The sequence below is a fragment of the Chelon labrosus genome (assembly GCF_963514085.1).
Source record: "Chelon labrosus genome assembly, chromosome: 13".
Lineage (NCBI taxonomy): Eukaryota > Metazoa > Chordata > Actinopteri > Mugiliformes > Mugilidae > Chelon > Chelon labrosus.
In genome coordinates, this window is record NC_140346.1 from 24,681,822 (window position 1) to 24,706,238 (window position 24,417).

Consider the following 24,417-nt stretch of genomic DNA (forward strand, 5'->3'; position numbering starts at 1 on the left):
AGTTGACAGATACAACTCTGTTGTTGGTTTGACACCAACATGTTCCAATTTTCTTGCTCTTACATCATAACTGGTTGCGATGTTGGAGCGTGTACTTCTGCTGCCTTTCATGTGGTCATGACAAAGGATGTTTATTTACACTCTGAGATAGGACTCCAGTAACATGTTCATAGCCAGATGTCGCTTCATTTTGATTGGACCAAAACTGTGTCATTCACCACTTCTTGAAGGGGGGGGGAGGAGCCTGCAGTCTTTCAGTGACTTTGTCATGCAGGAGCTCTTCTCTTAGCTCAGGGAGGGATATCAGCACAGGAAATACGTTATGACGGAGTAAACACCTGCTGCGCCCCTTTACGCCACAGCTTCCAACCCAGACGCGACCACATGCGTGCTCAAATAAGCAGACTTTTTTCTAAAGTCTGTTTGATCAACAGTTAACACCACGAGTCCAGCTGTTGAGTCTGTTACCACAGCGACATTTTGCATCACGCAGAGTAAAAAAAACCTAACTGAACTTTTGCAATTATTCTTTATGAATTTGGTGTTACTTACATAAAGAAATATTCTTTTTATATTTACGTACATGATTTGCGATTTGTCCTCACTTTCCCTTCTACCTATTTATCTCATGTCCAGGCATGGAAAAAACGCTGGTTTATACTCCGCAGCGGCCGCATGAGTGGTGACCCCGATGTTCTGGAGTACTACAAGAACGACCACTCCAAGAAGCCCATCCGGGTCATCGACCTGCACTGCTGTGAGCAGGTGGACGCTGGCTTGACTTTTAAGAGGAAGGAGTTCCAGGACAGTTTTGTGTTTGACATCAAGACGTCCGACCGCACTTTTTATCTCGTAGCCGAGACGGAGGAGGAGATGAACAAGTGGGTCCGCTCCATCTGCCAGCTTTGTGGTTTCAACCAGTCGGACGAAAGCCATGGTAGGGAACCCTCGCACGGTCTTGCTGCTCTACCACTATATCTGTTTATTCTATTTCTCTTCCATCTTCCTTCTAATCTGTAATTTGTTGAAAGAAATCTAAAATGGGCTAAAGTGCCGGCACCTTCTATTACTGTCTATCTATTTGAGGGGTAGCCAATAAATTGATCTGCATTTAATTGCATTCTTTGCTATCTTGATTTAAATTTTCAACCAGTTTTGCTTAACCCAAACCCTTGTAGTTGTACAGTGGAGAATCAAACTACCAGTGTTATGTACTGCTGAAATAATTTAACTTAGAGGTTAAGTCTTTATTGTTCCTGTCGAATTCTGATAAGATTTTCAGCCTTTCTATGTTGTCCACTGAATACCTTTAGGTTTTGGACTGTTTGTCAGAAAACCAAGACATCACATTATACCTTGGGAAATAAGATTTAAACGCATTTCCCAATACATACAGTATATTCTGTTTTCCAAAACAAAATATAATAACACCTGCCTTTTATTGATCTCCCTCTGTGCTTTTTGATGCTATTAGAAACAGCTGGCGTCTTAGTTTTCACAGAAAGTCAGCAGTAGAGTCTAGGCCACATGATATCATCGGTGTTGTTTTTTTTTTTTTTTTCCATCTTTGTTATTTGAGAGAGTGGAATAGGAACATCCCCGTCAAATAAATGGACACAGTGTCTGAGGCCATTATTGATTTTTCTCTTGGTCTGTTTTGTTAAAGACGGGCTCTGATCTCTGCTTCGTGTGTTCAGGATGATGGGAATTCTTGACCGAAGTTAGCTAGGTGATATATAGGTTTAGTTTTTGCCACAGCCTTTGTTTTAGCTCGAGAACAGCATGTTTCCGCCCACGGAACCACCGCTGATAAAAAAAAATGAATGCACCATAAAACATGTTGCATAAAAGCGCCTGCCGGACTAGACATGCTAATGATAACATTTTTATGCAGTAATGTTCTTAAGCAAAGCTGCTTCGATGTGAAACGGAGAAGAGTCACCCTGTCACCTTCAAGCCATAGATTTGCCGTAACTACCTCATTTACGCTCAGCTGTGATCTCTGGGCATTTAAAAATATCTAAACTACTGAATGATGACTCAAAAGAAAGAATAAGTAATACTTAACCCTTTTTTTTTATCTCGTTGTTCCTTATTTCGGTGCATCTGGTCTCAGACCCACGATAATACTAAACATGGATGTTTTCCGTAGCTACTGGCTACTTTTATCTCATGATATCTCGGGTAGGATTCAAATTTCCCCTTGCCAAACATGAGTTATTGATCAAATTGTTTCCTTAGAGTATTCGTTTCGCCATATTTTATGAAAAACTCCTCGTATTTGTATTCCTGCTTGTCCAGAATGCGTTCATGCTGTTGTTTTCCCGCCATCTGGCAGCTGGTGGACGTTAATCTTTGTGCACATGGTTGATCATCTGTAACATGCAATATGTCCAGGTGTGGAATAAAAAACAGCTGTGGAGACTGTAATAATCCTCACATCATGAGGAGCTCCCCCTGGCCCGTGTTCAGTAATTAGCGAGGTCCCGCTATAAGAACTGTATCAGCTGTAGCCAGGAGTAGCTGGGTGTAGCTGGGAGAGTGGATTGGGGGAAGTAAAGGGCTTATGTCATGACAGCTGCATTAGTGATTACAGTCCCTTCAGTGTAAACATCACATCATTCTTTTTTTGGTCACGTAACGTTTCTGTTTTCACAGAAATATTTAGTTCCTTTTTCCGAGAATGTTTTATGGTGTCCATCCAAATGCATTTTCATACTCTATTTTAGCAAATTATAAGTAGAAGTTTAGAAAGAGTTTGTTAGCACCCTTGTTTGTGCAAGCGTGTTCTCTGAAAAACCACTTGGAGCTTCTTCCAAGCAAAATCGTGATTCTCAGCGTTATTTGTGCCAGAGGGCTGTAACTTTGAAATAAACCCTAACTGATTATGATTAGCATCACACACACTAAAAAAGTATTAGTTTTATAATACTTTTTTCCAAGTGTTTAAATGCTCTAGACAGGCATGGGGGAAATTTTATGCAACTCTTGAATAAATCTCCGTCTTATATCACTCAGTTTGCTCTTATGTCGTATGGAAAAAGTGTGTTCTGATTTGGAGAAGCAGCCACAGATCTTGACGCGGTTGGTGAAACCATTGAAAGGTGACGTGCTACTTTTCTAAATGATAAACCCACGTGCGGAGTCATTGTGTGTATGTGCTCAGAAAGCTGTGCTGCTTCTTCTAATTCTTCCTGGTTTCTGTTCCATTTTCTACTGTTAATAGATAGATGCAATAACACCACACACATCTCAAGATCAGTGCACACTGCACGTACCTTCCTTGTAAAACCAGCTTTGCACAAGAGGTTTTTCAGGTTTTCCGAGGAATAAGTTGTTGACTTTTATGCAGATGCATCCTTCTCTCCGTCTTAATAACTCCTGCCTACTCCCTTGTGTGGTATCAGGTTGTTGTTGTCAGTGTGGCAGTGGAAATAAATGCTCACCACCTCTCAGCGGTTCTCATTGACACTGGGCTACTTTAGAGTGTTGTAGTGCCGTGTTGGATGTTTTTACACCATTGCCAATTGAATCAGACTACTTTGCTGAATCTACTGCATGTATTATAATGTAGAATGATTTCTTATTATCATAAGAGCAAGTAATACTCTGTACTAAGTCTGTTTTAAAATATGTAGAGACTGAAGATTGTATTTTGGCTATTAACTATTTTTCAAAACATTGTACATTTATGAGTAAACCTTGCTGATTTCTAACGATACAGTCACACAGTGTTGAAATTCGCAGCACATTTGGAAAAGGCTTTCGCCCACTCTAACTGGTAGAAACCACCTGTCAGTGGTAGGGTGTAGTGATGCTGAACTGGATGCCTGTGTATATATGTGTTAGTAAGACAAATGGAGGTCATTGAAAGAAGTGTAGTCACACCCTGGTGACTTCCTGCTTGCATCAGTATTCCTCCTGCAACATCTCTGATCTCGATCATCGATGAACGCGTAGTGCTTATGGAGCAGAGCCACGGCCTCATACCGGCAACACATTAACTGTTGCTTAGCTGATGTTTTATCACTTGCCGCAGAATCTTGCTCTTGTGGGTTTCGTCATTATTGTTTGATGAAGTTCCTCTTGCATGTGGATGTATTTGGAGTTTTAAAAAACCTGCCAAACATCTTTTAGCAGGAAGGATGTTTTGCAGGTTTTCAGGACAGCTGCAGATGTGAGGCAGTGTGTCATCTAACAGACTGGGAATTCCCTCTCTGAAAGAAAACAAACTAGGCTTCAAAAAAAAAACTGAGGAGTTAGTTCCTCTTATGGAAATTACATAAGCTGACAGAGACAACAGAAGAAGCATAAATACACAGTTGTACAGACAGCATGTTTGCTCTCACACAGACGGGTAAAAGGTGAGACTCAAGCACATCAGTCTGGGTGTCTTGGATACATCCTTGTTGTGTTTACAGCGTACATACCGTGCACAATGTCACGTTTGCTGCAATACAGTGGCACTGTTTAGTCTAAAATGGTTGTGAGTGGAATTAAGTAGGCTGTGCTGGACAAAAGCAAGGAGAGCTGAAGATTTGGTTTTGGCAGCTTATGTTATATCAGCTCCTTGGTCTGAACTTACCTTCTGTTAGTCGGAGTTGGCCCCTAAGCTGCGTCTCCTGAGTATGAGGAAGAATAGCAATGGGGGGCAGAGTACAGTTTGCTGTTACGCAACTCTTTCTGTTATTCTGTCTTTCACTGTGCCTCATTTTGTTTCTGTTTCTCTCCCACGTGTACGCACTTTCTCCCATGACATGCGTGCTAATGTTTTCGGTGTGGTTTGTCCTTCCAGGCCCTCGAATGCTACTATGAAATGTGTCTTTGAACTTTTGCTTTCTCGAATGTTACATTAAAACGAAAGCCAAAACCTTGAAAATAGAATTTTATACCAAGCATTTCATTGAATTTACAGAATAAAACAAAACACATAATAATATTAGTCATGTGCATAAATGCTGACAACATGTGTAAACCGTATGTAAACACGTCTTGAAGACCTGCTCATTTGGCTTCTTATGCTCTCTGTAAATGCACGCCTGCCTTTTCCCTTTCCAAAGTGCCCTTCATCTGCATTGATTTTTGTTGAAATAATGAGACTGCATGGCAGTGGAAGGTCAGGTTTCTGCTGCCACAGAGCAGTCTGAGGACAGTTTTTTCTTTTTACTGCCATTGCCGTGCATCCCACAGTGCCACTGGCAGCATCTGAATTATTGCTGGAAACCCCAAACTTGAAAATGCATCGAGGGCATCATGACATTTGTTTAAAGAAGAGACCTGGGATCTCTGTCTGGTAAAATGCAGAAGCGGCATTTGAGTTAGTGGCACGCAAATAATTTGAACTCAACACAGACAAGTAGAAGGAGGTACGGTGCAGTTAATTTTGAGCAAATGCAACTGGAAGCAAGACATTTCTGGACGAAACTCGACAGCAATGAAAATTAGTGACCAGTAATGTAGCACCCCTGATTTCCTCACGCAGACACACACTCAGTCCAATGCTTTGCTTGTTCTCACAATCTGATGATGGGTGTTGTTATCAGACACTGATGGCTGGGTGTGTGTGGCGTGTGTCTGCACCCAGGGAGACCCACCCCCGAGCACAATCAAATGAATGGAACATCATCTCGTCAATCATGGGCTTTGTTCTGCTCTGTGCCGGCTGTTTGAACTCAGAGACAAGGATAAGCTCAACTAGAGATGAGGTTTTTACTTGTCAGCAGTTCTCTTGTTGTTTTTTTTGTTTTTTTTCTGTTGTCTTTTGCAGGACAGCTCCCACTGTTTAGTTTTCCTCTTCGCTCTGTTTTTCTATTTGAATAGAAAACTCCGTTTAGTTTTTCAGTTTAACTGTCGTCCTTAAGATTATGAGATATAGGATACAAAGATTAACTTCATAATCTGATTTTTCAAAAGCAGCCCCGGTAGTTTTTGTTAAATAAAGTTTTAAAAAAAGAGATTTCATTCATTTAAACTGAATCTAAACCCTAATGTTGCAGTCAAATTCAGTATTTACTACATCTATACACGTGTCTTGAAGAAATAAATCAGCAACATCCTGATGTCTAACTAGAAAATGATCTATTTGTAATCTACCGTATTAGCTCATCCATTAAATAGACATGCAGAGATTTGTTTTTAAATCTGGACTTAACAAAAAGAGGAACTTGCTTGAAAAATAGCGAACTTGTGGTATTTGTCTTTCTCTTCAACATTGACTGTGCCTGAAGTAATGCCATTTAAAATATGACTGGTAGTGGCAACACATAAACCTCCCTTTACAGAACAAGAATTTCAAAAGCGTGACAAACCCAAGGCATCCAAGCGGTTGTGAAAGTTATGAGATGAACATCATAAGTGAAGTGAAATATGAAATGAAACATCTCAAAATGAATCTTAACTCTCTACGTTTTCTTTTGAATCAGACGTTATTCATTATACCCGGCTGGCCTTAGGCAGATGGGTCCCTCCATATGAGCTGGGTTCTGCTCGAGGTTTCTTCCTGTGTTTTTCCCTTGCCACCGTTGCCTTCAGGCTTGCTCTGGGGGTTTCAGGCCGGGTTTTTGAGACGATTTGTATTGTTATTGACGCTATATAAATAAAATTTAATTGAATTGAATTGAATTATATCTCTTATGTAATTCTTTAACTTGACATTAGCTCAGTCTGAGAGCATTTTGATTAAATTCTAAATTATGCACGTTGTAGTTGAGAGCACACAAGTATCACAGTCAGTGTTTGTAATTTCTTCTGCTTGGTCGGATACAGAGAAAGCCACAGCCCTTTCCAGGTAAGCCTAGCCTATTTTTCAGTGAGAGAAAGAAAATCAACAGTCAAACCTTTACCACAGATTGCCTCAACTCTTCTGTGTCCAACCTACTGTTGCACAGCTGCAGGCTTTCTCCGGCCATCTCCTTGCAGAAATTAGGTCAGGGCGTTGAAAATGAGCTGCTGTTTTAGAATTTAGCCAGACTCTGATTCATTGGCCCTGAATAGCCAGAGCCTTTTAGGTGATTGATCCGTCCAGTGTTTTGAGGCAAACTGATGTCGCAGTGTGGTCGAGTGGTGGTGCTCACATGATGCTGTGGAGCTGGCACAGGGAGTAATGTGATCGGGGAATGTTGCTGTGTGTTTGCTCTGCTTCATACTAATGTGAGCTGTTTTCAAGAGAGAACGAAACAACCCTGTAACTTTGAGTGAGGATGCCATTTTCCATCTGAAGTGTCACACACCTCCAGTGCTAACAACTCTCCTCAATGCTGGCCCAACCCATCTGTGCAGCATCTTCTTTATCCATTTATGTCAGTCCCAGGGAAATCTCCCAACCCCCCACCCCTGCTAACCACACATGCAAATGGACCCCACAATGTGGCCTCCTGGGACACACTGTTGTTTTATAGACTGACCCAGCAGAAACATTTAGGATAACAAATAATGCACCCATATACTTGGGATCAGCTGTGCAGACGGTTTTGTACTCAAGCCATTAAACTGGTGCTCATTTTGACGTTGCATACAGAGGTAAAGGCCTTTTTCTTTTCAAGGGCAATCTGACATCAAACCTACTGCATGACCCCTGTGTCACAAGATGTCCTCCCCCACCACCAGGCCACCCTGTAGAGCTTTGACATATCTGATGCTAATTTGCAACTCTAATTGTAGCTGTTTGAGCCCCGAGGCTATATTTTTAAGTGCAATCTGGTATGAAACCATTAAGGGAATTGCATTTTTGTAGTACTCAAATTACAGGCAGGTGGACAGAGTGTACATTAAATTATTGTCTTTTATGAAAGGCAGGGTGAGGGTGCAGTTGCAGTGCTGATGCAAAGTGTGATATACTGAAAAAAAATCTAAATGCTTCCAATTCACTAGGTCCATGTTTTTTTCTATTTTTATATATAAGTTGAGATTAAATTATTAGATGTCCTCTTCTAATTCTGGCTGGGTTGGGAGGAAATGAGCACCCTACAAAGACGTTTCTTGTCATGAGTGATCTAGCATGGTTCTAATTTTGGCCCCCTGAGACCAGCAGCCAGTTTCTATTAGATTATGGCCACAGAGCCAATGAGACAGTAGGTGATGTATTATAGAACATAATTGGAAAATGGCTCATGAACTTAGGAGCTCTTTGACCCAGAATAGCCATGTGTCGTTCACCAAGCAGAAGGGTCTTTCAATGCATCGCTGTTGATAGTCTGATGTTAAGTTTCGAGCAGAGGAATGTTCACGGAAAGAACTCATTGTCCTTTTAACTGCTTTGTTTGATGCCGAGCTTTCAGCTTGATTGTAGCAAAAACTGTTTCTGATAATGGCATTTGGCTCGTGACTCAAAAAACAGCACAAGTACTCTTTATTTTACTCTTGCGTCCCAGTTTTATTACTATCTTTTGTAAGCTGTACTATAATAAATAACGGTTCACTTTGGTTAATAAATATTTTACCGCATTTTATTGAGTGTCCAGTGCATTCAGCCGTGGTGGGAATATTACTAGGAGCTTCTGGTGAAACGTTTCAGTGTTTTTGTTTTCTGCTCTTTTCTCTATTTTTGTGTTGTGGTTCTAGTGAGTTGATGGAATCACTTCCCTGTGGTAACATACATCATCAGGCCCATTAGTGTCAGTGATGAGCCATGTAGGCTATTCCATCAGCAGACCGGACCAGTCATCTTTTATCTTGTTCTGATTCTGACAGTCATGTGCGCAGTTAATCAAAAATCGTTTAGAGCACACAGAGAAACATTATCTTATACACAAACACACACACACACACCAGGAAAATGAACAAGTTTTGTTGTCTGCTCAGAATTACAGTCGTCAGGCTTGCTTGTGTTTTTCAATGCAGTGCTCCGGCTGGGGGGGGAGGTGACCGTCTTTCAACAACAACAAATCAATATATATACCCATATTAGTGGGTCTAGTACTCACTGCACTAGAGGAAAGCTTTTACAAAGCTTTTTGTGAAGAAAGGAGATGATGCCTAACCAGCCTAGGGAGAGTGGAATCACTCAGAACAATGGCGTAATTGAGGCTCATTGGGGGGAGTCCCTGCCTGAGCTGCTTTGGGCCTGGACATCTCGCTGGTGTCCATTGGCTTGGAGACCCCACAGCAGAGCCCTTTTTCCCCCTCAGGCATGGATGTGACCTCATTCAACAAACCGGACTCCAGAATACTCCCGCCCTCCAACTGTCCCACATGCATGCATACGAGCGCTCACACACCACATTTGTATGTGTTTTTCAGCTCAAGTCATGACTCACAGTCAGAACACTGCCTCCTTCTTAAAGGCCAGCTTGACCCGTAGCATTCTTTGCAAAGGTCTGATGATGAAGGAGGAGACTGGTGGAGATCACTCTAGATCACTGATCCTGACATTTGCAAACTCTCAAAAATGAGAATATTCAAGTTTTTGTTTTCAGTTTTATTTCCTTGTACATCATTTTTGATTCCAGACTTTTCACTATTTTTACATTAGTACAGTGAATTTCATTGTTCTTACATGAATATGTTCATGGCACATTTTGCGTTTAACTGAACAGTAAGAGAGAGAGATTCATTTCAGCTGCGACTGAGTTTTTTTCTTTCCCTCTCTCTCCCATCAGCTAGTGTTGCACACAGCACCACGGGTCGATGGATCAGTGGGCCGCCCACTCTCTACTCCTACAGCTCTATGTGCACCTCCTCATTTTGGCCTCCTGCCCAGTCTATTTCCAGCATCTCCATCTCAGATTTGTCTTTTCTTTGTAGTCCTTCAATGGAAATATCAGGGATGTCACACAGAAATAATAAGACTAAGACCATGTAGTTCACTCAGTCCCACTGTGCAACACAGTGGCCGGCTCAATAAAATCAAACAAAGCACACTGACCCTGGTCAAAAAGGATAACTTGGATCATATGCTGTACAACAGCTTGCACTCTGCAGCCCCAAATGCAGAAGGATACTGTTTTCTCTCCTCCCTTGAGACAGATTCCTCTTCTCTATTGATTAAACTGCAGACTGAAAGCTACTGACTACAAGACCATGCAAGGAAGGTCATGTAATGCCTAGAATGAATTACACACTGATGATTTAACGCTATTTTTTTCTGTATTGATAATGTCTGTCCTGCCTGAAGCAAACTAGCACAAGCTTATTCTAAAAAAACAAACAGAAAACTTTAGTTCTTTAAATAATAATTACTCCAATTTCTCTCCTCTGCAGATGGCAGGTTACACCATATGCCTCGTTCTGTTGGAGCAGATGGGACCGGCTCAATGGCTCCCCTGACTGGAGAACGCAAGTCTTCTGCCCCCATCCACTCCAGCCAGCCAGTGCTCTTCACCTTTGATGTGCCTGTGCGCCACTCACACCACAGTTCCCTGTCCAACAGTGCACCCCAGGACTACCTCCTCCTCCATCAGTGCATGAGCAGGAAGACAGAAAGTGCACGGTAAAGGTCATGACCCTCAGGCGTCCTGTGTCAGTTTCCTGTTTTCTGTTAATGCAGGTCAACATACAGGTTTACAGCGCTTCCTCAGCGTAGAAGCCCCTAAGGGTTAAAACTACTGTTATAGGGGGACAATTCTCCTGCTGCTGTTTGTGTATGATAAAGCACTGTGGAAAGATAACAGAAGATGGAACAGAAGTGAATATTCTAAGAATCATCTAAAATGGCTAATAGACAGTATTGATGATAGATAATATTAGCAACATGGATGTCATTTGCAAACAAAAGATTTACATTTATTTTGCAGTACTGATTATTATTGTAGATAATAATGATGGATATGCACAAGAGGTGTGAATATACAGTATGTTTAGCAGGCATGTGAGCACAAGTGCCTACCTCAGCTATATGTTAAGAAGGAGAACAAAAGGACCAAGTGCTTATGCTACATGCACGCCTGGGTTTTCTATTAACATTCACCTCACCTCCCGCTGCCACAGTGCCTGTTTCTAAGAATCAAAAGGGAGCTTTAATAATGATGCCATTCAGCAGATAGCCGGCACAGTAGATGATCAATGAGGTTGAGGCAGCAATTCATCACTCCTATAGGTTTAGACTCACCCAGGGTAGAACTGCCCTCTCAGCCACATGATTCGCACATAAATCTGTTGTACTGGCCCACTGTGCAGCCCAGGAAATCAAACCTCACAATCCATCTCATCAGCTTTATGCAGATATTTGTCTCTCTAGCTTCTGCTTGGTAGGTCTGCTAAACTAGCCAAGCATCCGGCGGCAGGGTGTGATTCATGTCAGAGTCTGATGACCAGTGGCATGAAAAGATTTATGTAAAAAGAAAATGATGGAAGACAGAACAATGAACAACGAATTGATTGATGGTTGAAATCAACGTGTGACGACAGAACTGATGAAATGCAGACATGAAAAACAAATTAGCAAAATGTTATGTTTATGTTTATAATTTTTACATTTTTATATTTATGATACACATTTAACATAACCATCTGGAAGCTCCAGTGAAGCTGATGTATTTGCATTTAATCACCTCAACAGAGATTAGCAGCAACGTGAAGACACAAGTAATTCAGAATATATTGTATTAACCAGCACGTCAGGCCTTTCCTTAACTAACTGGCTAGAAATGTCTAAGCTGCAGAGTTGCTCTTGTTGGCACTCAAGGTCAGGCCCTGCAAAGGAGCCAGAATAAATGAGGCATGTCCCTAGGGTGCCTAACCAAGGCTGAGAAACTCTGGGAAAGTCATAGCATTCTCTCTCTTAGCATGGATGACCTATCCTTGTCAACATGCTGAAAACATGCAAACAAATCAGCTTCGAAATGCTAACATTGAATGCACACTGACAAATAGCTACAAAAAAGTGCTCAGGCACTGAATGTAGAGGAGTGTTTTAACGTGTATTAAGGCCTATAGCTTAAAATTGCCTCTGAAGAGCTATGCTGTCATCTAGTGGCTATTTGGGTAGTTACACTGCATTGCTGCTGTGGAAGAGATGGGGGTTCTTTTTGCCATTGTTAAGACAGGCAGGCATTGATGCATGAGACAGATGTCTGTCTGCAAGGGAGCATTTTGCCGCTGTGGAAAGTCATTACAGTAAATACTTGTTTGTCTTTTCCCATTTTGCAGGAGTGCCAGTTTCTCCCAGGCCACACGAAGCAATGTGTTAGTGGGGAGCGACTCTGCGGTGCAGAAACTCTCCTATGGCTTTTCACACTGTCTAAATGGAATGGGCGCTCAGCTGCACGGCTTCTACAGCCTTCCAAAGCCAGGAAAACACCAGTTACCAGGGCACGATGACTCCTCTCAGGAGGCCTGCTATGTACTTCCGCGGGGCTACAGCTCTGAGGCACCAGCTCACAGTGGTCTGGGTGATTCTGAACTTGAGAATGAGGAGGTCTACACCTTCAAGACCCCTTGCAACACCCTTGCCACCATGCACAGCAACGAGCGTTCACCTGACAATTATGATCTTCCTACACCGCCTGGCTCCTTCTATCAGATCCCCCGGACATTTGATAAAAATCACAATGCCTTGACGCCTTCCAGCTCTGAATCCTCATGTGCCCCTCCTCCAAGGCCCCCTAAACCTAGCCAGGGGTCTGAGGGGCAATGGGGGAGTCCGCAGTCAGTAGGAAGCCAGAATGGAGAGATGACGGCTGCAGTGTCGGTCATCCCACGCAGAAATACCCTCCCCGCTGTTGAGAACATCAGGCTTCACAGAGGTATGCTGCCATCAATCTGTGCTTTAGCTGCTTCCCTAATACATTCCTTCCAAATGCTGTTTGTTTCTTTGAGCACTGATTTAATTGACTCACAGATATTTTGAAATTATGCTCTTCACCTGTTTCCAAATGCAAGTCTGAATTGATCAGTCCACCATCTTGTGGTACCGCAATCTCTTTGCGCCTCACTTTCCTCTCACTCTTTCTCTCTTCCTCTATCTCACAGTTTACTGATTTAACGCTAGCAGCTGAGCAGAAACAAAGGACCCAGTCTAGCAGACACTGTTCTGTTGAGACGCTAATGAAATTCAAGCCATACAGCCTGCTCCAGAATGCCTCGTTCCAGGCTGATAAGCAATTTTAAAAAAAAAAAGAACACGCAGACAATGCATGGCTTCTTAGTTTGCTGTGTTCGTTGCTTTGCCAAGTCTATGCTCAGGCCTCAAATAGCCAGGGACAAGAACTGACTTGTGACCCTTGTTAGTGAGGATACAGGCTGTTCACACACCTGTGCTGCAAAGACTAATTATAACCCAGTGAAGCGTTTAATGAAATGTCACTAGTGCTTTGTTTGTTTCATTAGAAACACTAGTTTACTTCTTGAAATGCCTAAAATTATATGTAGGCTCATGTAGGCTTGGCATTGTACTATTTCACTTGAGGAGCTTTTTTTTCTTTAAGCATTGATGGCAGGGGTAAATATTGATTTGTCTCCTCGCCTCTCCCCACAGGCTCCTCCTTTGAAACTAACAACCATCATCGTCTCATCCATTTCAACAACTCAGGCCAGTCAGTGGAGTCTGTCAATGATGGGTTCAGCTCCTACCTGGTGAGTCCCCCTCTTGCTTTACATGCACCACCCCCTCGCATAGACACTGTCACCGCAAGATCATAAACTGCAGAGACAGTAAATGCACTCCTTCAATATTTACTCCAACCGAGCGTTAACACTTTTCCTGCGATATTGAGTCCAGATAGATTGATTGAATCACGTGACCTCTATCTCTTTTGACACCAGAGAACCCAAACCCCTCTGACTCGCTCAGACAGTGGCAATTCAGATGACAACTATGTGCCCATGAACCCCGGCTCCTCGCCACTCAGCGCTGCCCAGGCTGACAGTCCTAAGAATATCTACATTCCTATGAGCCCTGGGCCACATCACTTTGATTTCCCAGGATTCTCTGCAACATTACCTGCCCGTAAGGGGAGCAGTGCCTCCTTGTGTCACAGGCCCAGTCGTCTCAGTGATGTTACGCCACCACCCATCAACCGCAACCTCAAACCTAACAGGAAATGTGAGTTTTTGAAAGCAGAACTTTGACTGATCTAGAAGCATGAGTTTTATTATTCATTTATTTTTCTGGCTCCAAATCATCATCATCAAGTACAATGATGTTTGTTGACATTTCCTGCTCTTGTTTTCCACAGCGAAGCCAACACCTCTTGATTTGAAGAACAGTGGGATCATTGATGAGCTGCCATTTAAGAGCCCAGTCACCATGTCCTGGACACGGCCCATGTGAGTCTTATATCAGTCATTTAAGATGGATTACCCAAGGCCGTACACACACACACACACGCACACACACACACCCTTTGATGGTACAGATTGTTGCTGCATTTTGTCACTGCCTGAGGTCACTCAAAGTCCTCTCTGTTTTGCTTCAGGCCCACTATGAACTCCATGTCCTCCCAGCATTGTCGACCTATCTCTACACAAAGCATCACCAGCACAGATTCTGCAGACAGCGAGGAGAATTACGTGGCTATGGTGAGTCCCCATAGCTGGAGGGGAGATCAGAAGAGTACATTGTGTTCTCAGTTTTAATGATCCACTTGTTTGCGTGCTACATTTACCCACCGCACCCTGTGTGATTGAAACCTCCCTCCTGTCCCATTAGCAGAACCCAGCGTCTACCTCCCCAGCCGTGAGTGGCACCAGCAGCCCAGCCCCTAGGAAGTGTGGCAATGTGGACTACTTAGCACTGGACTTCCAGCCCGGGTCACCGAGCCCACACAGAAAAGTAAGGAGAGGATTTTGGACACTTGATGTGTTACACCATTTGTCTTATTTTACCATGGTGCAGTCCAGCCTCAGGCCAGAATATCACTCTTGCATTATTTATTTTTCCACAGCCCTCTACATCATCTGTGACATCTGATGAGAAGGTGGACTACGTGCAAGTTGACAAGGAAAAGACCCAGGCACTCCAAAGCACAATGCAGGAGTGGACTGATGTGCGGCAGTCTACTGAACCTGCCAAGGGCGTCAAATCCTGACAATGACCAACACAAAAATGACAAAAAAAAACAATACAAAGCTCCACTCTTAGGTCAAGCATCTCCAGTTTCATGTTGCTATCATTACTATGAATACTGTTTGGGCTTGTTTAAGGCTGAAATATCTGGGCAAAAAGCCATAGCCTATTCTATGCCTAGTCTCTGTGATAATTATTACTGCAGTGCTCTGCTACGTAGCATGCAGGATACCAGGCCATACAGGTGAAGTTCCCTGCCAGAGCTCTTCATGCAGACTGTTAGAACAGTGTACGGACAAATGATAATGTGTATGAAAATATCATCCTTACTATCAAGCCATTCGTCACAAATACATTTGATCAAAGCTGTCCCACCCACCCTTTTGCGACAATTAATTTTGTTTGCATCCTGTTGGTAATTTACTCAATTGCTGCCATTTAAAAACGCAGCAGAGCTAACTGGTCGATAACCATATTAATATACTGCAAGAGTAAGCTTCCTTGTCGCAGGAATGCCAAGATGCACTCCAATTTTGGCATGCAGGCTGACTTTCTCTTTTCACTTGAATCTATCGTTTGTGCTGAGTCTTGCAGAAGCAGTGAAGAGATTATTTTTACTGCGGGCAATCATTTCAGCTTAGCAGTGCATGTCTGGTAAGAGGAGAGGGGGAAAATATAGCCATACAAATATGCAAAGGCCTGTGTCAGAAGCCCTAATGATAACTGTACATGACTGTTGCCTCAGTTTCAATTAAGTATGAGTCTGAACCATATTTAAAAGCTGTCAGGCTGGATGGCAGGCCAATTATTTCAGTGCAGGTACAAACTCAGTAATGTCCAGATGTATAGAATGAAGAAAACATGACAGACAAGATGAAGAAGCATCTTGCAACTTTATATGTAGGTTTGACTTCAGTGGTCAACTCATTTCAGGTAATATTCTAATACATTTCATTGAAAATGTGCACTGACCAAGAAAATTGAAGTCAAGTTTAAGAAAGTAAAAATAAAGCAGGAGGTGTACCTTCCAGCTACTCTATCTCTCCCTAGAGACCATAAATACAAGTGTAGTAGACAGAGAATAGCATATTTATGTTTTCCAGGATTCAATCATTCTCTGATTTATGTCTCCGGGCTTGGATATGCCACACACTACAGCTCTGTCTCTGAAGAGTAATTGTTTCCTGTCTGTAAATTATTAATGAGATGACACATTTGCAGTGCATCTTGTAGACTGTTACCAATTTGATGCACTTGTCTCAGACAACAACAAAAAAAGTGCACTACAATAATGTAACATTATGCTATTCATGCAAAGGCCACCTGCCACAATGAAGATTTGCCAGTGATCATAGTCACTTAAAAATGGTTGAGGAAAAAATGTTTACCAAATTTCCTAAACTGTTCCATTTGTTTAATTTGCCTTATGTTTTAATTTCAGTTTCGACTGTACATTTTGCCTTGGAGAAATTGAATTATTCACGATATTATTCAAAGAAGGACCATTTAGGATAACTGAACGATCAGTTTCTAGTTCAGCTTGAGTCCAGTATTTCATTGTGGGCTGGAACCACTGAAGGGTGAAACCCTTTTTGCTCTTAGTAAAAATAATGTGGCCATGCAATGCTAGATGGTATTATTGATTCACTCATTAAGATTTACTTCTTAATGCTTTTCTACCATTTTTACAGCTTTTTGTATTCTTTTTAATCATTATTTTTTACTGATACATGTAAGCAAATGTTAATGCATAAGGACAGGATCAGGCTAAATTAAGCTACGTCTGTTACGGTATGTATTTTATTTCTTTTTTTTTTTTTTGAATTCCCAAATTGAATTTTTATGATCTGTTCCTAAAATGGGATGGCTGGCAGTTTGAGTTGCACTGGCAAAAACCATTCCCGGGTGAACTGTGATTCACAAAGAGCAAGAGAGGAAAGAAAACACTGAAGAAAAGCCTGTCTCCTTGTCAGTCTCTGAAGTGAAATGGATGTGTAATTTATTATCTAGAGAGACCCGCTGTAAGCAGAAGAGCTGTGTATGTGTCGTGGTAGATTGTGAGTCGTAGTATGTTAAATGACAGCCTGACTGGGTGAGAGTGTAAACCCTGCTCAGATCTACTGTCAGACTGTCACTGGGTTGACGTACTGTACTTGTAGAGATCATCATCATTGTTTTAACCACTGTTATTGCTACTACTGTAAAGCCTTTGCAGATTGCTTGTGTGTTAATTTATTAATTTATTGTGTGTTTTACAGTTGATAATTGTAAAAAAAAAAAGGAAAAAAAAACAACAACCACCACCAAACAAGGAAACCTTCACTCTACTAACATTGATGTATGCAAACTGTCTCGATTTTTCGAAGCAATATGAGATGAAATGATGCCAGTGTGACGGTAATGTGGTACAGCTAATTTGGGATACACAAGAATACAAGACTTTGTTATTCCTGTATTATGGTAGACTTAAACTGTGGACATAGAATAAATCAAGAAGTGAAAGTCTGGTGTTAAAGTTCATCTTGAAGTATAAACCAAAAAGCTGTTTTCTGGCAGTCATGATATCATCAATGACCCACTCATTTTTGATGTGCACATTACTACATTTTTAAATATTCTTCACTACGTATCTCTGACAGCTATTGATACTTGGATCAAAAGATACCCAAAACTGCATATATAGTGAAACAGAATGTGTTTCTCTTAGATCCCTTGAAATCTACTATTTATTAAATGCAGGCTATTGTACGTCGGTATATGACTGTCATTTTCCACTTATGAGAAATGTCTATTGTGAAATTTCCCACGATGGAAAGCTCCAAAATGACTAAACACTTAAACATTCCTCGGTCAACCAAGATCCTATGACACATTGGTTTACTAACTGACTAAGAGAAGCAGCTAACCAAATAAAATGGCTTGAAAACAATACTTCTTTTCTCTTACATCTTGTAGGCTGAATCTCTTTTCTACGGAAAACAGTGACACATGCCTCATGTGGTGTTACATGTCTTGCAGCAGGCAGAAAAAAAACATTTCATACACAATACTGGCAATTATGGCTTCTCAGATTTGTAGTTCTCGTAATCCATGGAGATGCCATTCCAACATTCATGTGTATAGATGCTTGTGAAGTGTATATTTTGTTTAGATTGTTCTGAATGTGATAAAGCATGGTTCCATAACTGCAGAGTCAATACACTGGTGACGACAATAATCGGTCTCTCTTCCCATAAAAGGAGCCCAGGTGAGGATACTGGACCTTCAGCAAATAAGGTACATTTTAACAGTTTTTTAAAACGGCAGTGTAAGTCTGTATTCTACAGGATTAATTTCTTCTTGGACTCATTTCTGTGTGGATTTTGCGCGCTCTCTCCACATTCTTGTGGTTTTCCTCTGGGTGCTTCTGTTTCCTTTTGCTTTACAAAAGCGTGCATCCTGTCTCTGCGGGCTTCACTGTGACACTGTGGCTGTAAAACCTTTTCATTAATGCACCGGGATCCACTGTGTGTCTTCATCTATCATATGGTGTCACTGTGACCCTCACCTTCAATTACCAGGTGATGAATGAATGTAAGTATGCACAGTGAATTACCTGCAGAGGGGGCTGAACCTGCCGATTTCACTTTACCCATATTTTATATTGAAAAGTACTAAGTAGACAGGATTTTCCTTGCCTTCCAAGGTGTTGATGAGCACACGTAGTGAGAGGTAAAGTGCTGTATTAGACAGGTATAAATTTAAGGATAAGGTTAGACTTGTAAGTAGAAGATTTCAAGCCCAACCCCCTCCTTCCTCATTGAGTCAGCGCCTATGGGCCATATGATTTCATGAGCCAGTCAGCAAATTTCAGGGATCAGTGGGTAATTGGCTACTTTACATTGTTTGCTCGTTTACTCCAGAGAGGTCAACAAATTGTTTGGGATAAAAGTTGTCTTTCTGGCTGTTGCAGAGGTTACACCTGCCAGAATATGGAAAAATAAGGGTTTATCAGTGCTTTGTTTTTAATAATAAGATAAGTAAATAATCGCACTCAGTATTATGTGCAAATTGACTTGATAAAATGGCTCAGCTGCATCCAGTATGGCTTATAAATTAAAACACATTGCTGTTGTTGTAACTTAATTAATTTGTGGTTTGATTCTTTAGTTCTTCGTTTTGTAAGCTTGAGTGGTTATAGTGGAATCTCACCCGGTTATAGTTAACCAAAGACAAAAACAAGCTATAATCCATTGTATACTCCTTTCGGTTATTTAAATGTATCCAGTATTAAACTGTGCTATTTATGTCATTCACATGCAAACCTATACAGCCCTCTAGTGCTCAATACAAGAACAATTTAAAGCGTCTCCTTTAGGAATAGGAACTTGTGCAATACCACTGATCTCGGACTCTTACCAATAATAAAAGGTCTCAAACTATCACAAGGCAATCTATTAAACCGTAGCCGCTCCATTTGCTACTATTGCCTGCCAATTTCTTCCAAGTGTTGTGAAATTCATTGCCTCCCGTCACCGTCCATGCTTTTCGGAGCAGTTTGCCGTTCACTCCACTAGAGTGTGCATTTCTGCAGCCATTTGAGTGCATCATGTCAAAAGAGGAATGTTCATACAATGAGGGTCTGTGTGTGTAGCAGCTCCGCTATTGCCTCGGTGTACCACACGGACAAACGATTGTCAATGGACTATTTGAGACGGCTCTCAATCGGTTTCTTCAACGGCTCTCCGCGTTTCGGCTGCCTGGTTTTTGACTTGTTATTTGCAACCAGATCCTTCCTCTCCGGATGAAGAGGGAAAGACACAGAGAAAACGGACTAATTTCCAAACAAAAATGCCGTGAGTCTTGAAGTTTAGTGGATTTTGTGTGTTTTTGGATTCTCCTTTTTTGGCGACCAATCGCTCTCTTCTGATTTATAGACTATTTCGTAAGTGTGGCACATTTGGGATAAAGTAACGTATCAGGGATGGACCCATCGGTGAAACTGAAGTTGTGCGTGCTGTGGTTTTGAATCATCCAAGGGATTCATATTGAATATAGCCTGTTTATCTGAGCAGAGGTCGACTTGTTAAGCAAGAGCATTCCAGCTGTGAATCCACGAGCCTTTCATGTTTGTAAATCATTTCACTTTTAATTATAAGCTGACATACTAAGACCCCGATGAATAATAACTTTGGGACTTTCTAATGCGCATGTGGAACCAAGAGTGAGTTTATATAAGCCTTATCTTGGTTTAATCTTTCAGGCTATATCATTTCCTAACAGTTAGACAAGATAATTGTGCAACATTTCAACACATATCACATCGTCTCGAACTCTCAAGTGAGTTAGTGCGTGCAGTTCATTTTTCTTTTCCTCATGGGATCATAGCTGAGTGAATTCGCCTTGTTTTCTTCCATGTCCGTACTGTGGTCCATTATAAGCTCAGTGGACCTCAGTCTTTATAAACTTGTCAGGGACCTGCGGGCATGGGAGAGGCGACCCCCGCTCAGTCTGCTGCAGGGACATTTGTACCCATGCTGGGTGTCGGTTTGGGAGCTATGCCCGGTGGGGTCGTCAACGGACCGGTGGTGGCCACCTCCAGAGGCTCCGCGGTTCCACAGCTGCACAACACCATAGTGGAGCGTTTGCGCGCTCGCATAGAGCAGTTCAGGAGCCACCACTCCACCTGCGAGAACCGCTACCGTAGACGTCAGGCCGAGAGCTCTGACCGGGAGCACGAGAGTACGCTTCACCTGCTCAACATCGTCCAACAAGGGCCTGGGAACCGCAAGACAAAGGGCAGCAGGGGATCGAACCAGCAACCTCCAGAGTACAGCAGGGCCAACGGGGAGCAGAAGGCATCGGAGGGCGAGCAGAAGATTTCCACGCGCATAGCGGTGAGTTTTGTGCTGGTGATGGATCATCATCAGTGGTGGTAATAATAACCACCAATAATAATGGTGGTGGTGGTGGCCGTTACAGTGGAGCCTGACACAATGGTGATGTGTATGCTGATGTGTCTGCTGTTACTTTTGATCATCCAACAATTAAAAGTTATGACCAAACCTAAGGGACCATAAAACTTGAGTGTACAAGAGATTTCCTCCATGGTGTTTGAGCAATCTGTGCTCTGAAACTACTCTGCTGTCACTGTTGATAAGAAAAACTGTGAAAGCTTTGTCCAAACGCACGGGACAGCCAAATCCATATCAAATAGCATAATCAGTGATGAAATGTTTAATATCTAGAATAATAAACTCAGTGCTCCCAGTATTGCTGATTGGGGTTGGTTTGAAAAGTAGACAGCATGATACAGGATCTCTAAACTTTGCAAAGCAATCCATTCTGAGGAAATTGTTTTTGGGGTCATTGGGCCATGGGGATGCATTCACTGCAAACCATGTCAACATCTCTGCTGTGCAGCTGATCCAGACAGAGGGATGTAGATGCAGACTTTCTGTGGCTTGTCTAACCCATTTAATATGCACCGTTATCTCATTTTGTATTACAGAAAATGTAGTTTCCTTTGTGTCACATGACATAACTCCTCAAAAGGCTAAGAGTTTTTTTTCTCAGTGAGCAGCCTCTATTAAATAAAGAGCTGCACTTTACCTGAGTAGTTTCAAGACTCATTCGTAGAATTTTTAGATTCTTCAGCGTTAAGGACATTGAGACATGTTTTACCTTAACAGTCGAGCATTACAAAGAGCAGAAGTAGGCAGGATAGGGAAACTTAACTGCGCTCGCTGTGTGCCTGGTAGTGCTGATAGGACTGACTTCCTGTATGGCATCTGTTAAGGGAGCAGCCAGCGAGATGTGAGATTTATTTTGTTGTTTTCTTTCATTGGGCACAAGGGAGTTCAGCATCTAGACTATGAATTATTTCCCAAGCAGCATTTCAATATAATGTCAAAAGGGTGAAAGTTTGCAGATGTTACCCTTCTCGAAGTGCTTGAGATGTTGGATGGAAAAACAAACAATGTAATATTATTTTTTTTTCCTATGAAGCCATAAAAGGGCAGCAATGATTGTTCTCTAATTTCATTTATTGACATCTCTAGAATTGGGCATGGATTTACCTATTTTGCATATCGGGCATTTATATGAGCTTATCTTCATCAGAACAAAGTAGGTTCCTCCTCAGTTTATAGTGCTAATATAGACAAGAGTTTATCTTCCACATATTTACTTTTCATGCTGTTAGGTACAGTACAGCCAAGGAACAGGATAGGAGGCAAGACACAACAACACCGTGGATGATACTGACTGTCTAAAAAAGGTCAGGGAACATCATTATCATGTACTGTTTCATTTTTACTGATGTTGACTCTGGAGTAGCGTGTTCTATATAAAACTGATGAGTTCAGCAGGATGGTGAGGAGGAAATGAAGTCCTGGCGTACATGTTTATATCAACCCTGAGGTTAATGTTTTTTCACCACTCATGATGATTGGGAGAAGCAGAACAGCAGCCATTGCAGAAATCCCCTTTAATGCATGTATACTGCATGGATCTAGTGATACTGCAGTTACTCCTTAGATTGACTCAAAATGGGTAGAATAACTCAACAACCAGATACTGGAAATATGTATTTATTTCTAACTATCTCTGGCTGTAAAGCGTGAAACTTGTGTAGTTGACCATACTACATTCTTGTAAATTAAAAAGTAAGGCATCTACAATGGCCGCATCTGTGCATGTTATTGACTGTTCACATTGGAATTTGCAGTGGAAATGTACACCAAGTGAGGGGCAAACAACACAATGGATTATGACTGGCTGGGAGTGCAGCGCTAGCAGCACTTAACAACGGTGCTCATTGAGACCAGATTAACAAAGGATATTCTTTTAGATGAAATTGGAGAAATGGGAAAGAAGAGCTGAGAGCTTACTTATCGACTCAGAAAATGATTTTCCATAATGCTTGAATGAATTCTCATTGAAAGCTTTAGGATATTCATATTTTTGATTATGTCTTCACATCCAGTTTTTCAATCTTTCCCTTCATACCTGTATCTGTAAATGCTTTCAGCTCAGAAATAGGTCACACAGTAGAGCTTACAAAACATTAGGCCTGTATTACAATGTACAGACATTCAGTTTCATCAGATCGGGATCCAGCAGCCATCTTTCATTGTCTGTCAACGATACAGATAGTGAGTAGAGAAACTATAAAAGCTTAACAAACAATGATACAGCCTTGCTGCATGCTAGCATGCCATGCATTGTCATGCCCTATTATCAAGTGTTTAACGAATGGCGCTGTAAGCACCTTCTTGAAAGATTTGCTGGCCATGAAACTGTTTGAACCACAAGGCCCCCATATAAATGTTTAGAGCCACTGAATACATTTCCTGCACGTGTTTACTTTAAGTCAAACAGGCCTTGAAAAAGCAGTAGGCGAGGGATGCCTGGTGATTAACAGTCCTATGTGCACTGGGAGGATTTTGTTATTACCCAGTCTTGTACTAGAGGCAGATCTGGGAACCAAGATCCTGGAACAGCATATGTTACGGCTTTGTAGCATGTACCGATGTGTTTTCCTGTTATCTTTACCAATTTGTGACTCTGCATGTCCACCACACAGCAGCAGCTCTTTTTAAAAGCTGGAGACACAAACTCATGTCATCCTCCTCTCTTTCCTTGTTTTCTCTCTTCTATGAGCCATGCACTAAAAGCACAATGCCGAAATGTTCTTATAGCGTTGCTGCTTTGTTTGTCAGTTTGGCTCAATTGCAGGACCTTGGACATGATGGCTGAAATTTGGCAGCTGTGGTTGTTTACTCTTTTGACGACAGGTTATGACCCTTACAAAAAGGCTGCAAGATAACATGCAACATAAAACTTTGAAACAACACTCTGGAGCTGGCGTATTATCTATCTCATCACTGATCACAATAGGCAATTAGGCAACTAAATGCTTTCCTGCATCCTGTAAGCGTCAACTATCTAGAGCTTGTATATTAGTTTCACTTTAATACATCTTGTTCATTCTACTGTACATGACCTCTTAATTCATTGTCGCTTAAGTAAGACCTTCCAGCTGACCAGGTCATTGACAACTCACTCAAATAGCGAGGAGAAACACAAATTCCTTGTATTCTCTGGTGGTGATATATGATGGATGGAGAGTGCGTATGTGTGGGGCGGGGTGTGTGCTGTAAGTGTTTCCTGGCATACCCGGTTTGGCAGTTGAACCCCCTGAATCAGATCTGCCGGTGGTCTGATCTCAGCCTGGCTCGGCTGTGATGTGAAACAATTAGCCCAGGTCCACAGGGGCCACCCACAGTGAAGCCCGCAGCATTACCCAACCTTGTGGATGCAGAACGGATCCATGTTCATCCCACAGATCATTTCCATGTTGTCATGGATAGGATGGAGTTTTTCTTTTAGGAGTTGCTGGCTGTCAGTTGGTCTGAATGCTGAATTGCTTTAAGTCCCCTTTAGTGAGGAATGGAAGTGCTGTGGGTGCTGTTTATTGACAGCACGACTACACT

General features: G+C 41.9%; 2 protein-coding genes across 3 annotated transcripts in view; both read left to right on the forward strand.

Annotated features, from left to right (window-relative positions):
- gab2 (GRB2-associated binding protein 2) overlaps positions 1-18,906 on the forward strand; it is a 32,833-nt gene extending 13,927 nt beyond the window's left edge. Inside the window, exons 2-10 of one of the 2 annotated variants that reach the window (XM_084558746.1) lie at positions 637-937; positions 10,198-10,426; positions 12,085-12,680; positions 13,412-13,509; positions 13,699-13,978; positions 14,112-14,202; positions 14,352-14,454; positions 14,585-14,707; positions 14,820-18,906. In XM_084558746.1, coding sequence (XP_084414872.1) covers positions 637-937; positions 10,198-10,426; positions 12,085-12,680; positions 13,412-13,509; positions 13,699-13,978; positions 14,112-14,202; positions 14,352-14,454; positions 14,585-14,707; positions 14,820-14,963 — 1,965 coding nt within the window. In that variant the 3' untranslated portion in view covers positions 14,964-18,906. The remainder of the gene's footprint in view (positions 1-636; positions 938-10,197; positions 10,427-12,084; positions 12,681-13,411; positions 13,510-13,698; positions 13,979-14,111; positions 14,203-14,351; positions 14,455-14,584; positions 14,708-14,819) is intronic. The other variant, XM_084558747.1, reaches the window with a different exon arrangement.
- Positions 18,907-19,031: 125 nt separating this feature from the next.
- The window catches only part of maml2 (mastermind like transcriptional coactivator 2), a 32,870-nt gene continuing 27,484 nt past the window's right edge, over positions 19,032-24,417 (forward strand). Inside the window, exon 1 of the mRNA XM_084558806.1 lies at positions 19,032-20,817. Coding sequence (XP_084414932.1) covers positions 20,407-20,817 — 411 coding nt within the window. The 5' untranslated portion in view covers positions 19,032-20,406. The remainder of the gene's footprint in view (positions 20,818-24,417) is intronic.